The sequence below is a fragment of the Eretmochelys imbricata genome, chromosome 1 (assembly GCF_965152235.1).
Source record: "Eretmochelys imbricata isolate rEreImb1 chromosome 1, rEreImb1.hap1, whole genome shotgun sequence".
In the NCBI taxonomy this organism is placed as follows: domain Eukaryota; kingdom Metazoa; phylum Chordata; order Testudines; family Cheloniidae; genus Eretmochelys; species Eretmochelys imbricata.
The window spans coordinates 187,765,872-187,783,135 of NC_135572.1; the positions used below are offsets into that span (position 1 = coordinate 187,765,872).

Sequence of the window (17,264 nt, forward strand, 5' to 3'; positions counted from 1 at the left end):
CAGCAAAATCTTCACCCTGCAAAATGAATGAGTAAATGAAAACAGGAATCATAATAGCTGAAAGTGTTTTTCTGGAGCCTTAACTACAGGTATGTCTATCATACCTGCTATAGTAACCTAAGCAATTTTGTTTTAAACTACTCAAATAGATTAGTCCACTTTATGGATTAACTCTGTTCAATATTTAACGATCAAAGTGCAAACTAACAAATTCTATTTTTGTTTTCTTTTTGCCTTCCTTTAGCTCAAAAATAGCCATTCCAGATTTCTTAAAATTTGTGTTTTAAAAACTAAACAACCCCCCACGCCCCAAAATACCCCACTAGTTCCCAGGCTAAACCTTTATTTCATCTGTCAGTGATGGTAGATTCTGCAAACCTCAGAAAAGCAGAAGTTTGACAATGGAAATGCTGACAGACCCATAACCTTATATAAATGCTGCTAATTTTTTACTGTGTTGGAAGTCCTTTACTGGGGCATTTAGTAAACTGTGTTGTGTGCAGTTCCACGTATGTCAATGAAGCACTTGTAATGGTTACTCTGTTTGAGAAATGAAAGAATAATCTAAGTTATTCAATAGCAAACATGCTGGTGCTAGATCCCCTTTTATCTCCCAGTGCTAGGAGGAAAAATCCTAGATATTTCAAATGTTTCAGGAGTTGTGACTGATTTGAATGATTAATGCACACCTCTTTATTTCATTAAGGATTTGCAGCACCTGCAGCAGCTCCAACAGCAGAATCTCAACCTGCAACAGTTTGTGTTGGTGCATCCAACAACCAACTTGCAGCCAGCACAGTTTATCATCTCACAAACGCCGCAGGGGCAGCAGGGTGAGTGTGACCTTTCTGGGAGAAATTCAGAGCTGGGTTCAGTAAGAATAGTCACGGGGTCCTTTTTGTGTCTTCCCCCAATGTTGACATTCCTTAATGGAAATAGCAGTGTTGTGTTTAGGGAGAGTGTCATGGCATGAGCCTGGCCCTTTTAAAGAATTTGAAGTTCAGCCTCACCTGTGTTACATGTATCCTGCTTTCCCAGGTGAAAGGAATGAGTCAAGGGGTCACATGATGGGAGTCATGTTACTAAAAGCTGGGCCTGTTGGGGAATATGAAAGCAGCCTGTGTTCAGTCAGAAAGGGTTCAAGGAGAGAGAGTGCCTGATGAGAAGAGGACAGGTGATGACTCCCCAAAGCTCCATAGGCAGAAGGCCTAGGAGAGACTGGCAAGGATTGGGGCCTGTTGAGGGATAAGCTGCAGCTGAAACACCCTCAAGGAGCAGGACCCTGCTGGGTGAGAAGCCAAGCTATATGGGTTGCAAAGGACAGCAAACTAGAGGTGAGGGTATAAGGAAGGGGAAGCTTTACTAAAGGACTAGAAAGTATTTTGAGCCTAAAAGGAGGGCTATGTGGATACTGAAGCCCTCTGTAGATTGAAATAACTGATTGATCCTGAGGAAGAGGGCTGGAAGTTTGAGTGTTTTATGCTTATAAACCAAATCAAAAGCAGAGGTGTTTTGTGAAAACATCAGATGCAGTTTTTGTTTGCAAGACAGAAGGTAAACTGAGATAGTGGTAGAGCCTGAAGCCAGACTAGGTAAGCCCTGCTACATGGACACTGTTCAGAGAACATACGGCACAAAATTTGAGTTACCTTAGAACTTCCAAAATTTGATTCAAGGGAGCCTCAGAATCCAAATAATCTTTCTTTTAAGAGGAAAATATCCACAAAACCACTGCTTTTAGAGATTTTTTTTTAAAAATGTCACTGTTTATATAGGCCTACACTTTTCATGTGGCTTTTGATGCCTTCATAATAGCAATGAATAAATCTCCTTAAATGGTTCACAAACAAGGAATCTAATCAAATGTTATGTTGACTTCTAGAATTATGGGAAGAGTTTGAAATGTATTGTTTGCCACATGTTTCTGGAACTTCCATCAGAAAGTAATTTGTATTGTCTTTTCAAGAAAATCAAAATAAGTTTCTTCACAAGCCACCCCTCTTCAGTTAAGGTTCTGTTTGTTATCTGTGACCCTGTAAATAAACACACACACATTTAAGTATTGACCTGCAGCCTAGACCGCAGAACTGCTTCAGAAACACAGGATTTACATTCTCTTTAGCTCTTCAGCCGTTAGAGTGTGACATAGTTAATAACTGAAATACTTGAACATGTTTACCACTGACTGCTCATGGAAATAAATTAAAGTAACATGCATGCCATAAATATACCCTTTATCTCATATTTTTGGGGTGACTTTTGCAGGGTTTCAGGGTTAAAGCTGCAGTTCGAACATCTCAAACACTGGTTCATTGATTGTGAGGGAAGGCAGACTCAGAAACTGCCTTTTGCCAAGCTGGGTTTTCTGTGTTCTAATCGTATTGCTCTATCAGGAAATTTCTTAACACAATTAAAGTTACTTCTGAGATCATTAACACAGAGGTGATTCAGAGCTTTCGTTAAAGCAGGCTGAAAGCAACTTCAGTGGATAATCCTTCACTATCTGGAGTTGTACTTAGACAACACAGTGACAGGCATCTTAGACACAATTTAGTGCAGTATTCAGAGATTCTCTTTCTGTCTCATAAAAAGCCAATGGAATATTTCTGCTCTGAATGCTGAGGACTAATTACAGAAGCTGTCTTTAGTTCCTTCAGAGAAACCCCTATTGCATTTTGTGTATATATATATCCACCCCTTTAGTGTAACCACAGAATAACTTTAGATTTATGTAAAGCACTTTCTGTCCGTGAGAAAATTATGCTTTATAAGCTATGTGTATCTGTGTGTGCATGTGTGTGCATGTGTGTGTGTGTGTGTGTAAATAAAGTATGTCATGTAGCCACTATGAAGAGAAACGTGGCAGCTATTCTGTGTTGTTGACACTACTTGCAATAGGCGAGAAAGTGAAAAATAACTTGTCAAAGCAAAACTTACTGGGGTATCTGTACACCAGAGGTAACATGTTTACTCTTGGGAAAAAAGTGCAGTAGCATCATCAGTGACCCCAACTGGGCTATTCAGTCTATCCGTTCAAACTGAACCACATGACTCAGTTGTGGAGACACTCAGATTTCTATTTTTTAAGTTTTTTTTACAAGATCTAGAGCCTTGTAAAAAATATTCAGTCTAATTTGTTTAGGCTTTGTATTTTTCAACTTCCCCAACCTGCAACAGATGAGAAATTTTCTATATAAAATCATCGCCATGTATCTAATATAATCAACAGATTAATTTCTGTCTGATTACTGTTAATTGAGTGGTTTATATGAAACAAGGTTTTTTTTGTGGAGGTTTTTTTCTCCTAATAGACAGGTGAATACATCATAGGTGTATCCATTCTCAGAAGATGAGCCAAAGATTGAATGGAAATGGAAATTTGGAATACTCTTATCCATGGAGGTTACTTTTCCAGATCTTTATTGAGGCACACTGGTAGGGCAATGTGATGGTATTTTGCAGAGTCTTTGCACATTCTGTGACTCTTCTGTTAGTAATAGACGATTTCCATCTTTGGAATTGTCAGTATGCTAGCTTTCACTATCACTAAAATTCTCTTTAAAAATAATAAAAATTTATATCTCCCATTGTGATGAGCTTTCATCCATTTTTATACCAAAAAGATTTGATTGCATGAAAGTGTCTCTCTAGGTTTACAGTAATAGTCTGAGCAGAAGGGGGATATTGTGCTGTCTTTCATCTAATGGAGTTTAGTGTAATCCAGCAAGCAAAGGTTGACAAGGCATGGGGAAATTAACACCACAGAGAAGACTAATTGCCTTTGGACAAAACTTGCATGCTATTTTGATAAAGCATGGTTTCTATATCTATATAGACAGGTGATGGGGGCATACAATTGTAAGCCTTAAATACACTATAACCAGGCTGATCTCCAGAAACCATCACTTATTGCCAAAGATATCATTCATTATCTCCCAGCTGTTAATCTCTCTTTATAAAGTAATTGAGATGGTGATGGCAGGTCAACTCCAGTAACATCCTTTTTCAATATTCTAGACTCTTTCCCATTCTTTTACAGACCTGGAAGCAATACAAAGGCTTCATTTATAGCTCTGAAAAATTTTCTTTAGGACAACGGATAGAGATCAAACATCCATCCATCCTCACACTGGTGTATAAATCGGGGACCTTCAGTATCATCAAACATACTCATAGACTTTAAAGTCAGAAGGGACCATCTTGTCTGACCTGCAATTTCAGGTCACAGAACCTCATCCACCCACTTCTGTAATAGACCCCAGTCTCTGGTTGAGTTACTGAAGACTCAAAACGTGGTTTAAAGACTTCAAGTTACAAAGAATCCACCATTTACACTAGTTTAAACCTGCAAGTGACCCAAGCCCCATGCTGCAGAGGAAGGGGGAAAAAACCCAGAGTCTCTGCCAATCTAACCTGAGGGAAAATTCCTTCTCGACCCCAAATAGACCTTTCAGTTAGAACCTGAGCCATATGGTCAAGAATCACGAGCCAGAAACCTGGGAAAGAATTCTCTGTAGTAACTCGGAGCCCTCCTCATCTAGTGTCCCATCACCGGCCGTTGGAGATTGGCTGCATGCCATTGTTACATGAAGTGCTATAGAACATGGCAGGAATGAAAAAAAGCATTTTAAGCTGTCTGTCCATTTTGCTCAGCTGTGTCAGAGTTGTGATGGACAGCTACCCTTCTGAGAGCCTGCACCTGCAGAGTCCCATGGGGCTCAGTCTTCTCATTTTACTATTAATATATATGTGAGCCTGCTGAAAGTAAATAAAAACTATAGAGTTCAGTGCCCTCAATATGCAGAGGAGGCTATCCAGATCTTTCACCTCACCGAACTTTTAGTGCTTTTTATTTGCTAACACAGCAAATGAGTGGGAACCTGGATGAAAAGTAGTGGCTCAAGCTCATTTTCAAGTAAAATGAAGGAGGAGTTAAATGGAAAGAGGAAGCACTTGGAAGAAATTGCTTAAATTGTGAGCTCTCCTATTGCTGAAGGTGCCTATCTTCAAGCAGGGTGGATTGATTTAAATTAGAGCAATTTAAAATCATCAATTTCAGTCATGATTTAAATCAGCAAGTGAGAAATCTTAATTTAAAGCATCACTTTTAATCTTGTTTTTCATTTGTACTCTTTAGTTACTTTCCTAGAGAGGTTGACTTCTGATTGGATCTGCAACCATTAAAACATATTGATTTTGCACTAGATTTGGTGCTTCTTTTTGCTAACCAGGAGGATATGCTATAGCTATACACACTTAAGCAATTATATAGCTTAATTTACATTTATTCGGATTCTTAATTTTTACATTGTTTATTATGTTAGAAGATCATTTATTTACTAGATTATTTTTTTACTTGTGATTTGTCAAGCTCTTATTAGAAGAAAATTCAAATTCAATTAAAAATGCACAAAACTGGCTTTTTAAAATTTGATTTTTATTAGCTAAATAAAACTCCCTTAAAAGTACTGGATGCATAAGAAAAAAAGTATGAGTTCATCAAAACCCAATTTGCATTTAAAACTAATTGGTTTATTAAACAAAGGACTTATTTTTTTGTAGTTAGGAAGTTGAACTGATTATTTCTGGTCATCATGTTAAGATTTTAGAACTAGTAGATCTCATTCTCTCACACCTAGTTTTTGATTCATAGGTTGGAAGAGGAAAACAAGCTTTTCTGCTTTTTCAACTGCCAGTTTAATTTTGTACAAATTAATCGTTGAACTGAACTGGTTGAATAAATTGAAATGAAGAAAATAGTCTCTCTGTTCCTGCAGAAGAGGGTTCTGCTAGCAAAAGCTGGCTTAGTGCTTCAACTAACTAGTTCTAGGTGCTTAGCCAGTGACTAAGATGCCGAGTCAGTGCATTCCATCTCAAAAACTGGGAGGCCAAACGTGAACTCAACATCAGAGGGCTTGATATGAAACTTACTTATTCCATAAATCCTGAATACCTTGATGTTATTCTTGACCCACATACTCTTTAGAGCTCACACCGAGAAAACTGAAGCGAAGGTTAGCATACCAAACATTCTCATCAAGTTGTTTACATAAAAGTGAGGTGCGAACATGTCCAACCTGATCGAACAGCACTACCACTTTGCTGCTTCTCTGCTGAATATGCCTTTGCAATTTGGGCAAGATCCCCTCACTCAAAGAAGCTAGACCCTCTACTTGACATTGTCTGCTGCTATATTACAGGATGCCTTAAGCCTACTCACATCAACAGCCTCTATATCCTCATAAGTGTTGCTCCTCCTGATATACACCGGGAAGTTGTTACTAGTGTGGATCTCAGAAGGTATTGCATAGATCCAAGACATACAGCGTATGATATAACACTGACTGAGTCAACTGAAGTCTTGGCAAAGTTTTCTTGCCACCATTAAACACCTAATATTATCACCCACAAAGGATCAGTTATGGCAAACGAGTAGAGAATGACCCTGTAGCTTGTGCACTCTGGCTCTTGCCTGTTGAGCACATACCACCCGGTGCAGATCAACCCTGGACTACATGGTGTTGCCTAAATCGGCTCTGCACTGGAGTTGGTTGATGACATGATGAACAAGTGGGGCTACACCACTGGCCCCAATACCTGTGATTGCAGCAGAGACCCTCAAAATGTGAAGTATTTCATTCAATGACAAGTGCTTGAGCATGAGTGCTCTTCCCGTGACATGCCCGAGTTCAAGATCGGGCAGTCACGTGCATAGATGTGGCAGGAAGCAATCTGAGAACACAAGAAGAAGCCAGTGATCTCTACCAGTTGAGTAGTTTGACTTTCTTTAAAACTTGTTAGCAAAGATGCACAGCTTAATATTTTACTATAATGTATTAAATCATTTAACTAAGTTTAGGTCTTAACATAGGTTGTCATAATTTCAAATTCAATTTTAAATAGGTTTATTTTTAAAAAAATCTGTATTTAATTTAAATATATCGGATACATTTAAATTTAAAAAAAAAATATTTCTTAAGGTGCTTTTTTATCACCCTGCCTCAAGTCTTCAAACAGGTGCTCACTGTTGGAGTCCTGTTGGAATCCTCACTGCTTCGAGGCATCCACATTGCATCAGTGGCTAGAAATGCTGCATTTCATCTTAGATTGGCAATAAACTTCTCCCTTTGTATTGTATTTGGGTCTCCATCAGAATACAGTTTTTCACCTTTGGGCTGGACTGCTGCAACACATTCTGCCAGAATCTGATCCTAAAGGACACTTGTAAACAGGAAATGGTGCAGCATGTAATAGTTTGTCAACTCAGTGGAGCAGATTCATTGGGAACACATCAGATCAGTACTCTGCTCCTCTGTCTGGCTCTCAGTACAGTCCCAGTTATGGTTGTTTAAGGACCTGGTCCTAATCTTGAGATACCTTAATGGAAGAGGGAACCTAGATAGAGCAAAGGCCACTACTTTCTTCAACCCTCTTCCCCCTGAAACACAACTACACTCAGCAGAGATGCTTCAGATAAGTGTTTAATGTATAAAGAGTACTACAGAACCCCTTTTCCTACCAGATATTTCCCAATTTTGTTGTGAATCTCACAATGCTGTCTTGAAAGCTAACCTCTGGGATATGACCACTAGAAAATCTAGTGGCTTTACAGAGTAAGGGGGAGGGGATTTTTTCCTTTTTTAGATGGAAAATATCCCTCTGTTATGAGATCAGTTAGATATGTGAATTATATATTACACATCTTGGCTACCATTTAAAAAATTACTCTATGCAAGTCTATACAACAATGAGTTTAATTTTCCTGTGTTAATTTTAGACAGTAAGAACTGAGTTTCAGATTGTTCCTTGGGGATTGCTGGCTGGCAGGGAGAGTTTTTGCCTTGGGCTATTAATTCCCATTGGTCATTAACTGTTCCAGGAAATTTTGTGAGCTGAGGTAGGTAAATTTGTTTTAATTCTTTTAAAATGAAAAGTAAGGATCTCTCAAACACCCGTACCTTTCCAAACACATTCATTCTATTAGAGCACCATATGTATTATGATTGGCATTGCTACTGTAATGGCAATCACACCATCATGCTCTTAACATCTGTGGCGAGAGCTAATCAAAAATGGTTTGTGTTTCTAATCTTATGTTAAAGTATTCATTTTTAAGTGAAAAGCCTAATGATGTGTCTTTGAAAATCTTAATTTGCTCTTCTCCTGGGAAGATTTTTTCCTACTTTTGAACTATCTAAAGCATACAGAAGGGTTTGAAATGCACAAAATCACAGTAGTTACATAAAAGGTGCATTTTATATATACACTATCTCCTAAAAGATTAAATAAATCATACAGTCAAATAAGCTGTCTGAAAACTTATGTGGATCCAAAAGACAAACCACCAACAATGTGGACACAAGAACAAATGGATATAAACTGGTCATTGGGAAGTTTAGACTTGAAATTAGACGAAGGTTTCTAACCGTCAGAGGAGTGAAGTAGTGGGGGCAAAAGACCTATCTGGCTTTAAGATTAAACTTGATAAGTTTATGGAGGAGATGGTATGATGGGATAACATGATTTTGGTAATTAATTGATCTTTAAATATTCACAGTAAATAGGCCCAATGGCCTGTGATGGGATGTTAGATGGGGTGGGATCTGAGTTATTACAGGAAATTCTTTCTTTGGTATCTGGCTGGTGAATCTTGCCCACATGCTCAGGGTTCAGCTGATCGCCATATTTGGGGTCGGGAAGGAATTTTCCTCCAGGGCAGATTGGAAGAGGCCCTGGAGGTTTTTCGTCTTCCTCTGTAGCATGGGGCACGGGTCACTTGCTGGAGGATTCTCTGCTCCTTGAAGTCTTTAAACCACGATTTGAGGACTTCAATAGCTCAGACATAGGTGAGAGGTTTTTCGCAGGAGTGGATGGGTGAGATTCTGTGGCCTGCGTTGTGCAGGAGGTCGGACTAGATGATCATAATGGTCCCTTATGGCCTTAGTATCTATGAAACAAATAAATTGAAAATAACCTGATTCCCTGAAATTTCCAGTGTGTACTACTACTAGTAACATTTTGTACATAGTTAAATGCCATTCATTAGAGAATCTGAATGCTTGACAAACATCTTGTTTGTTTTGTTTTCAACAAATGACGTAAGGCTCTAGACTCTTACAAATGCTTTAAAATGCAAACTGCAACAAAAACAAAAATAGTAGCAGATGAGCTGCCAGTCATAAAAAGCAAAACATCTACAAAACTGCTCTCAGAAAGCTCGGTGCTTCACACATAGAATATCAGGGTTGGAAGGGACCTCAGGAGATCATCTAGTCCAACCCCCTGCTCAAAGCAGGACCAATCCCCAACTAAATCATCTCAGCCAGGTTTTGGAGAAGCCTGACCTTAAAAACAGTCTAAGGAAGGATATTCCACCACCTCCCTAGGTAACCCATTGCAGTGCTTCACCACCCTCCTAGTGAGAAAGTTTTTCCTAATATCCAACCTAAACCTCCCCCACTGCAACTTGAGACCATTACTCCTCGTTCTGTCATCTGCTACCACTGAGAACAGTCTAGAGCCATCCTCATTGGAACCCCCTTTCAGGTAGTTGAAAGCAGCTATCAAATCCCCTTTCATTCTTCTCTTCTGAAGACTAAATAATCCCAGTCCCCTCAGCCTCTCCTCATAAGTCATGTGTTCCAGCCCCCTAATCATTTTTGTTGCCCTCCGCTGGACTCTTTCCAATTTTTCCACACCCTTCTTGTAGTGTGGGGCCCAAAATTGGACACAGTACTCCAGATGAGGCCTCGCCAATGCTGAATAGAGGGGAATAATCACGTCCCTCGACCTGCTGGCAATGCCCCAACTTATACAGCCCAAAATGCTGTTAGCCTTCTTGACAACAAGGGCACACTGTTGACTCATATCCAGCTTCTTGTCCACTGTAACCCGTAGGTCGTTTTCTGCAGAACTGCTGCCTAGCCACTTGGTCCCTAGTCTGTAGCAGTACACGGGATTCTTCCATCCTAAATGCAGGACTCTGCACTTGTCCTTGTTGAACCTCATCAGATTTCTTTTGGCCCAATCCTCTAATTTGTCTAGGTCCCTCTGTATCCTGTCCACACCTTAAGCCCTCTCAGAATGCCCTCTCAAATAGATGGATACAGAGAACATGGAAAAATGGGGGTTGCCATACCAACTCTTAATGAGACCAATCGATTAAGGTGGGCTGCTATCAGCAGGATTGCAAGTAAGGCAATATTGTGTAAAGAGATGCCAGTCTCACAAGCAGACATGTCCTAGTCTATTTTGTCTTTATAATAGGTCAAGACAGAACTTTAAATGCTAGAAATCAACAGGTATTTAGTGCTGATCCTGCAGTACTGGTACAGTTACTGTTCATGGCAAGATGCTCCAGTTAACAAGTACAGTGTCACCTTCTGCTCAGCTTCAGGTTCTGAATGGCTTTTAGGTGTAGCTCTGTGCAGAATGTGTTGCAATAGTCTAATGTCAAGGTAATAAAGGACTGGATTGATGGTAGTGAGGTCGATATCTGAAAGAAAAGTTAGTTGCCTGGCCAGAGACTCTAACAAGACCCCCAAATTGCGAATTCATGACAACTGGTTGAAAGATCCTAAGTCAAAGGGACAGGTTTAATCTTTCCGTATTCTTTGGTTTCTTCCCCCATCCTACCATTATTTCTTTAGTCTTATCCAGACTGAGCTTCAACCAGCTTGCTCTCTCTCATTTTCAGTCTCTACCAGAAACAAATAAATGCTTGATCACATCTTTTGGGTTGGATAAAATGAATATAGAAATCTTGGGTGTACTCAGTATGCTCAAAACATTCAGTTCATGCCTCCTCACTAACTCTTCTAACATATGCACATAAGAACAAGATGAGGGAGAGAGTGGCATTGTGTTGAACCCTGCAGTAGAAAGTCCTTGAAGCAGAAGAGATATTGCCCAAAACCAGCCTTGTCTACACTACAGAGATTTGTCAATGCAAGTTGTGTTGCCTGATTTTAGGAGGTTAATATTATTTTGGATAATATGGATTATAGGCTCACCAATTTATCTGACCAGAAGATAAGGTTCTTGTCCCAGAATTAGGCTACACAGAGTTGGCAAGGACCCTTGGGATGTATGACAAGGACATATATGACAAATATAGCCTTAAAGACTTTTATTAAGATAAATGGAATAGTAATCAAATGGTAAAATAATCAGAGTTGCAAAGGTGGTGGTAATGTTCTAGAAGTACGTGTGATATTATGTACAATAAAGCTTTTCATTAATATGCTCATACCCTTGATAACTTGGTGGTAAGAGACAAAGAACCAGCTTCGCCTCTGGCATGCCAGAAGGGTTCAGATCCATGTTCCTTAATTCTTGAGTGGGAGGTGCAGAGCTTAGGTGACGCTGAAGAGCTAAGAGCTAAGGAAGCTAACTTGGAGTTTTACTTAACTAATTAACTTAAACTTACAATTAAGAAGTAATAGACTAGTAAACAAAGAACTAAGACCAAAGAAGCTGTGAAGCTCAGAAGCTTAGAAAACTGAAGCCTCTTCAGTTGGCATAGAGCGTAAGAACTTGAACCCTCCTTCTGTGTCCAGACTTACTTACCTCACCCACACAATGTTAGAGTACACTTACTCCATAGGCTGGTATGTTTGTACATATTGATGACATATACATACATATTAATAACATTGGCTTATTCTCACATGTGTTATTTCTGTCCTAATAGGTTATTTTGTTTTTCCTTGTGTACTTGTTAGTTTAAAGAGGGTATGAATTTAGGAAGCCCCCTATGCTACCCTGCCTCAACGCATCCTATATATATCTGTGTTAAAGTTCGCAGTTATATATGGACCTTGTGGTTTAGCTCATCACCACCTATTTAAATGAAAGGTCCCAAATATATGCACACTAACTTTGCCTTAGCTCAACAGAAAGGATGTGGCCTGTAGGTCCCTTGCGTTACAGCCAAAACATACTCTAATATAAACCCTTAATATAAAATAAATAAACCCATAAGAAAATAAGAAACTGATAAGAAAAGATATATAAGCAAGCAGGCTAGCCCTGTAAGGCTATATATGCCAACGATCAAATACCGCTATAATTACATCGCTGGTGCATGTTCACACAACACTCTTCTGTCAGCAGAGTGAATCCATGCTTGGTGCTCTAGCATCGGCAGAGGGAGCAGTGCACGGTGGATAGCTATCCCACTGTGGTACTCGCCACCTTCTGTAGCTAGGAGTTGTGGGAAGGCAGAATAGATTGCAGTGCATCATGAGTGCTGACTCAACATCTCATGATGCAGTTTTTTCCGTCCCATCATTCCACAGGCTTCTGACTGCATTTTGCAGCATTTTTGAATGATCCCTGTTTACTGTGCACCCGCCATCTCTGTCTGGAAGGATGAATCCTGCACTGCTATCTACTGTTGTGGTCACTGTTATGAACACATCGTGGCTAGTCATACAGTATATTATGTGCACCCAATATGAACAGGAAGTGGAGGTGCTTGACTTCCTATGTGCCATGGAAAAAACAACACCAGATTACTTTTGGCATTCACGGAGCAGCTGAACACAGTGGATCATTGCTTTTGGGCTCACAAAACAAGCAGTGAGTTGGGGGATCACATTATTGTGCAGTTCTGGGATGATGAGCAATGGCTGCAGAACTTTCGGATGTGGAAAGCCACCTTCCTGGAACTGTGTGTGGAGCTCGCTCCAGCACTGTGGTGCAAGGACACCACAATGAGAGCTGCCCTCTTGGTGGAGAAGCGCATGGCAATCGCTGCATGGAAGCTGGCCACTCCAGACTGCTACCAGTTAGTCATGAATCAGTTTGGAGTCAGGAAGACCACTGTTGGGGCTGCGTTAACGCAAGTGTGCAGAGCCATTAATCAGATTCTGCTATGAAGAACTGAGACTCTTGGCAATGTGTGTGAAATAGTGGATGACTTCGAGGCAATGGGATTCCCTAACTGCGGCGGGGCGATAGATGGCACGCATATCCCAATTTTGGTCCCGCACCATCTTGCAGCGGAGCACATCAATAGAAAGGGGTACTTCTCTGTGGTATTGCACATGCTTGTGGATCACCATAGTCATTTCAGGGACATCAGAGCGGGATGGTCCAAAAAGGTTCATGATGCACGCATCTTCAGGAATACTGGCCTGTACAGAAAGCTGGAAGTAGGGACTTTTCAGAACAGAAGATTCCAACTGGGGATGTTGAAATGTACATCCTGGGAGACCCAGTGTACCTCTTACTTCCATGATTCATGAAGTCTTACACGGGAAACCTGGACAGCAGCAAGGAGCGCTTCAACCATAGACTAAGCAGGTGCAGAATGATCGTAGAATGTGCCTTTGGCAGATTAAAAGCACACTGGCACTGCCTTTACCACAGGTTAGACCTAAATGAGGAAATTACCGCCATGGTCATAGCAGCCTGTTGCGTGCTCCATAAGATTTGTGAGGCTAAGGGTGAAGAGTTTCCCTCGGGGTGGAGTGTGGATCGTCTGGCGGCTGATTTTTAGCAGCCAGAACAAGGGCTATTAGAAGGGCACAACAGAGCGCTGTTTGAATCAGGAAGGCTTTGAGACACCACTTTGACAGTGAGCTCCAGTAATATGTCTTTCTATACAGCACTCTGTCATGGTTTAATTGCCACCTTGTATGAACATTTTGATGATTCCTGACCATGATTTGTACTCAGCAAATAATCAAACTGCCACTGTGTATTCATTCCATTAGCATCCACTGTGTGTAGGAGATAAATAAAGATAGGTTCTCTTTCAGAGAGTATATTTTTATTAAATACCAATTAACAACACACACAAGGCTTGGTGGGAAGGGAGATAACAGTGAAGGGCAGTGTCTGCTCTTATAGCTGTGTGTAAGTCCAGTTATTTTGGAAGCTGTACAAAGGGGTGAAGTGAATGGGATACAGAGACGGGCCGGGAAGTTGCAAGGAATGTGTAGGAGCAGTTTGGGGAGGGCATGGAAAGCAGTTCTGTATCGGCTGCAGGGGGCACTGAGCACACATGAATTCAGCCTGCAGCATTATTAGGGACTTCAACATTTCCATTTGCTCCTCCATCACTTTTATCATCCTCTCCTGGCCCATTAAAATTCGCTCCTGGCTTTTTTCTTTTTCTCCTGCCTGTCTATTTTATAATTTTATTTTAAAATCTCTCTCTCTCTCCACACCCTGTGTTCTTGGTTTTCAGCCTTTGAGGATTGGAGCACCTCTCGAAACATGTCCTCCTTGTTTGCTTCCTTATCTGGCAGAAGGCACTCTCCCATTGTGTAGGGGGTTCCCCTGAAGGCCATATCTGCAGAAGCACAAGAAACAATAAACAGAAGCATGATAGTTAGTGCATGCACACCATCAAATTATAGTAAAATGCATAATTAAAAACACAAATCAGTTTCTCACTGTCCCTTGGCAAGCACAGAGCTCGACAAATGCCCTAAACACGGTGAGTTAGGCCTGGGAAGCGCTCAAAATGGGGCAAAAGATCCCAGATTTTTTTAAGGGGATCACTGCAGGCAACTAGGGACAATATTGTAAATTCTGCCACCCTTTTCCACTGGTGGGGGTCACTGAAGCTGATATGTCACTCCTGAGGGTAAGCAAGGATGCAAATATGTATCTCCTGCATGTGTGTGGCCGCCTGTGTGCCACTTTGATCCCTGCACAAGTGATTGCCAATTGGCATGGGAAAGTTTCCTGCAACGGGGGAAGGAACAAAGTAGCTCTGCCAAGGAACCTTCGGCGGAGGATTGGAGCGTACCTCCAGAAAGTTTCCTAGAGATCTTTCTCGAGGATTCTTGTGAAATCTTGGTGTGCATTAACACGCTGTTCCGCTGCACTGCTTAGCTGCACGGGGAATGTGAAGTACATGCAATCACAGCTAGTCTTGTACATTTCTATCCCATCATCCACTTCTATAATATACAAAGCAAAGGACAGCTCTACCTCATCACCGAGCAGCATCAACTCAAAAAAATCACTTACCAGAACTCTCCTCTCCTGTATCATACACACCAGAGACTGACTGCTGGGCTGACTAGACCCTTCCGGAGTGGAAAAGAGGTCCTGACTCACCACACCAGCAGGCGACCCTGAAGTGTGTCCACATCATCCTCAAACTCAACCTCCTTGTCCACGACTTCGTCCTTGGAGTTGAGTCCGCTGTCTTGAGACCCACCGAAGTATCCATGGGGCTCTTGGCAATGTAGGTGAACTTGCCGCTGAGAATGATGTCCAGCTCCTTATAGAAGGCAGGTCTTCAGCGCAGCACCAGAGTGATGGGTTTGACTACCTTGCCTTCTGGTATGCCTGCCTCAGCTCCTTTATCTTTGCATGGCACTGATGTGTGTCCCATTCATAGCTCTTATCCAACATGCCATGAGAAATCTGACCATAGGTTTTGAAGATCCTATGCCTGGAGCTGAGCTGGGACTTAACAGCCTCCTCTCTCCACAGTGCTAGCAGATCCAAGAACTCAGGCGTGCTCGAAGCAGACGAGTGTTTGCTGCGTGGAACTGCCATGGTCACCTGGGAAGATGTGATGTGAGCTGTCCACGCCAAGCAAACAGGAAGTAACATTTCAAAAATTCCTGGGCCTTAAAAGGGGGAGGTGTAGAAGCCTATGTACTGGGTACAGGGCAGTGGAGTTCGAACTGATGATCAAAGTGATCAGGATGGGCATTTTGGGACATCTCCTGGAGACCATTTACAGCGACATAGCCAAGCGCAGTGTCTACACTGACACTTTGTCTATATAACTTTTGCCCCCAAAAGCTCTGTGTCTCTTGTCGAGGTTATTTTATTTTGTCGGCAAAGCAGGAAAGTTTTGTCGGCGAAATATTGTAATGTGTACACCCCCACTGTTTTGTCAATGAAAGCTGATGTTTGTCGACAAAACTCTGTAGTGTAGACAAGGCCTAATCCCAAGGATTTCTTGAGAGAAAATAACATAACCACCAAAAGACAAGTACAATCTACTTCTGCAGTCACCAGATGAGTAAAAGCCTCATGATTAGGATGGAGTGAATAATTGCTTTGTTTTGTTGTTGTTTGGGGGCTGAACCAAAAATCTGAGGGGGTGGGAGGGAAACCAGCTACCTTAGTTTGTTTCTAAACCAAAACTGATTTTTTTTAGTTGCTAAAATTGAAAAAAATCAAACACGTTTTGGGGTGAACAAAATTTAATTTAACCCCAAATTAATTTTTTCAGTGGGTCATTTCAGGTTGTTTTTGGGTGTGTTTTACCCTAGCTTTGTTTTTAAATTAGCTACATTTTGAAACAAAACATTCACAATTTTTGTCACCGAAACTTTTGCCAAATTGAACCTTAATTTGTGAATAGCTTTGGTACTCTGAAAAATGCATTTTTCAGCAAATTATATATTCACAAATTTTTTTTGCCAACATTACTCGTGATCAGTGGTGGTAAAGGCAGTTGAGAGATCTGATGACATCAGCATGGACACCTAATTTTTATCCGTCATCAGTATATCTCCAGGTGACATCACCAGACCAGTCTGAGCCTTTCATCTTTAGGTCACCAGTTGGAATTCATTGCAGGTCAGTAAAAATGAAAAGTCCATTACTGTGAGTTGGCTGAGTGATTTATTAATTGCAACTGAAGTTTCAGTCAAATTTTTAGACAGATGTCCACATCATTGGAACCACCACCACAATTAGAGCTGATTGGAGAGTCTCAACAAAGGCAGGATGGATTAATTGTGCCCTCTCGCTCTCAGTGGTCTTTGCGGGGCAGGGTTGAAGCACATTGACTAAGTGTGGGGAAGTTTGGATCGCTACTGCCTATGCTGAACCTCTTCTATGAATAAACAGAGGGTTTTGTTCTCCATGAATATCAACCCTGAACATTTCATCGCCACTATATTTTATTTCTAAAATGTTTTAATTAACAAATTTAAACATTCTCCAATTAACTTTTTTAACTGAAAATGTTTCTTTCCCATGTGGGGATTTCCCCCCAACCCCCAAAAAGTCTGGGATTATTTCCAGGGTTCAAAATCTGTTTCCTGCCCTCACTCCTTTACAGTGAGTGACAAACATCAGTGGTACCTCTGCTGTCTGGGTGAGGTTCATATTTCTGCAAAGTGCAGCATCCGCCGCTCTTCTTCCCAGAGCTCATAAAGGTCAGGAACTTAGACTCAGAAAACACCTCATGGAGAAGGCGATGAAGCCCCAGTCAGATCAGGGCCAGGGACCCCGCCTGGTGCATTATTCTCACCAGGCTGGCAGTGCCCCTCTGA

At 41.1% G+C, this 17,264-nt stretch overlaps 1 protein-coding gene across 2 annotated transcripts in view; it reads left to right on the top strand.

Annotated features, from left to right (window-relative positions):
• POU2F1 (POU class 2 homeobox 1) overlaps positions 1-17,264 on the top strand; it is a 168,545-nt gene that overhangs the window by 118,592 nt on the left and 32,689 nt on the right. For both annotated transcript variants that reach the window (XM_077820285.1, XM_077820295.1), the window contains one exon: positions 707-833. In XM_077820285.1, the coding sequence (XP_077676411.1) occupies positions 707-833 (127 nt within the window). The remainder of the gene's footprint in view (positions 1-706; positions 834-17,264) is intronic.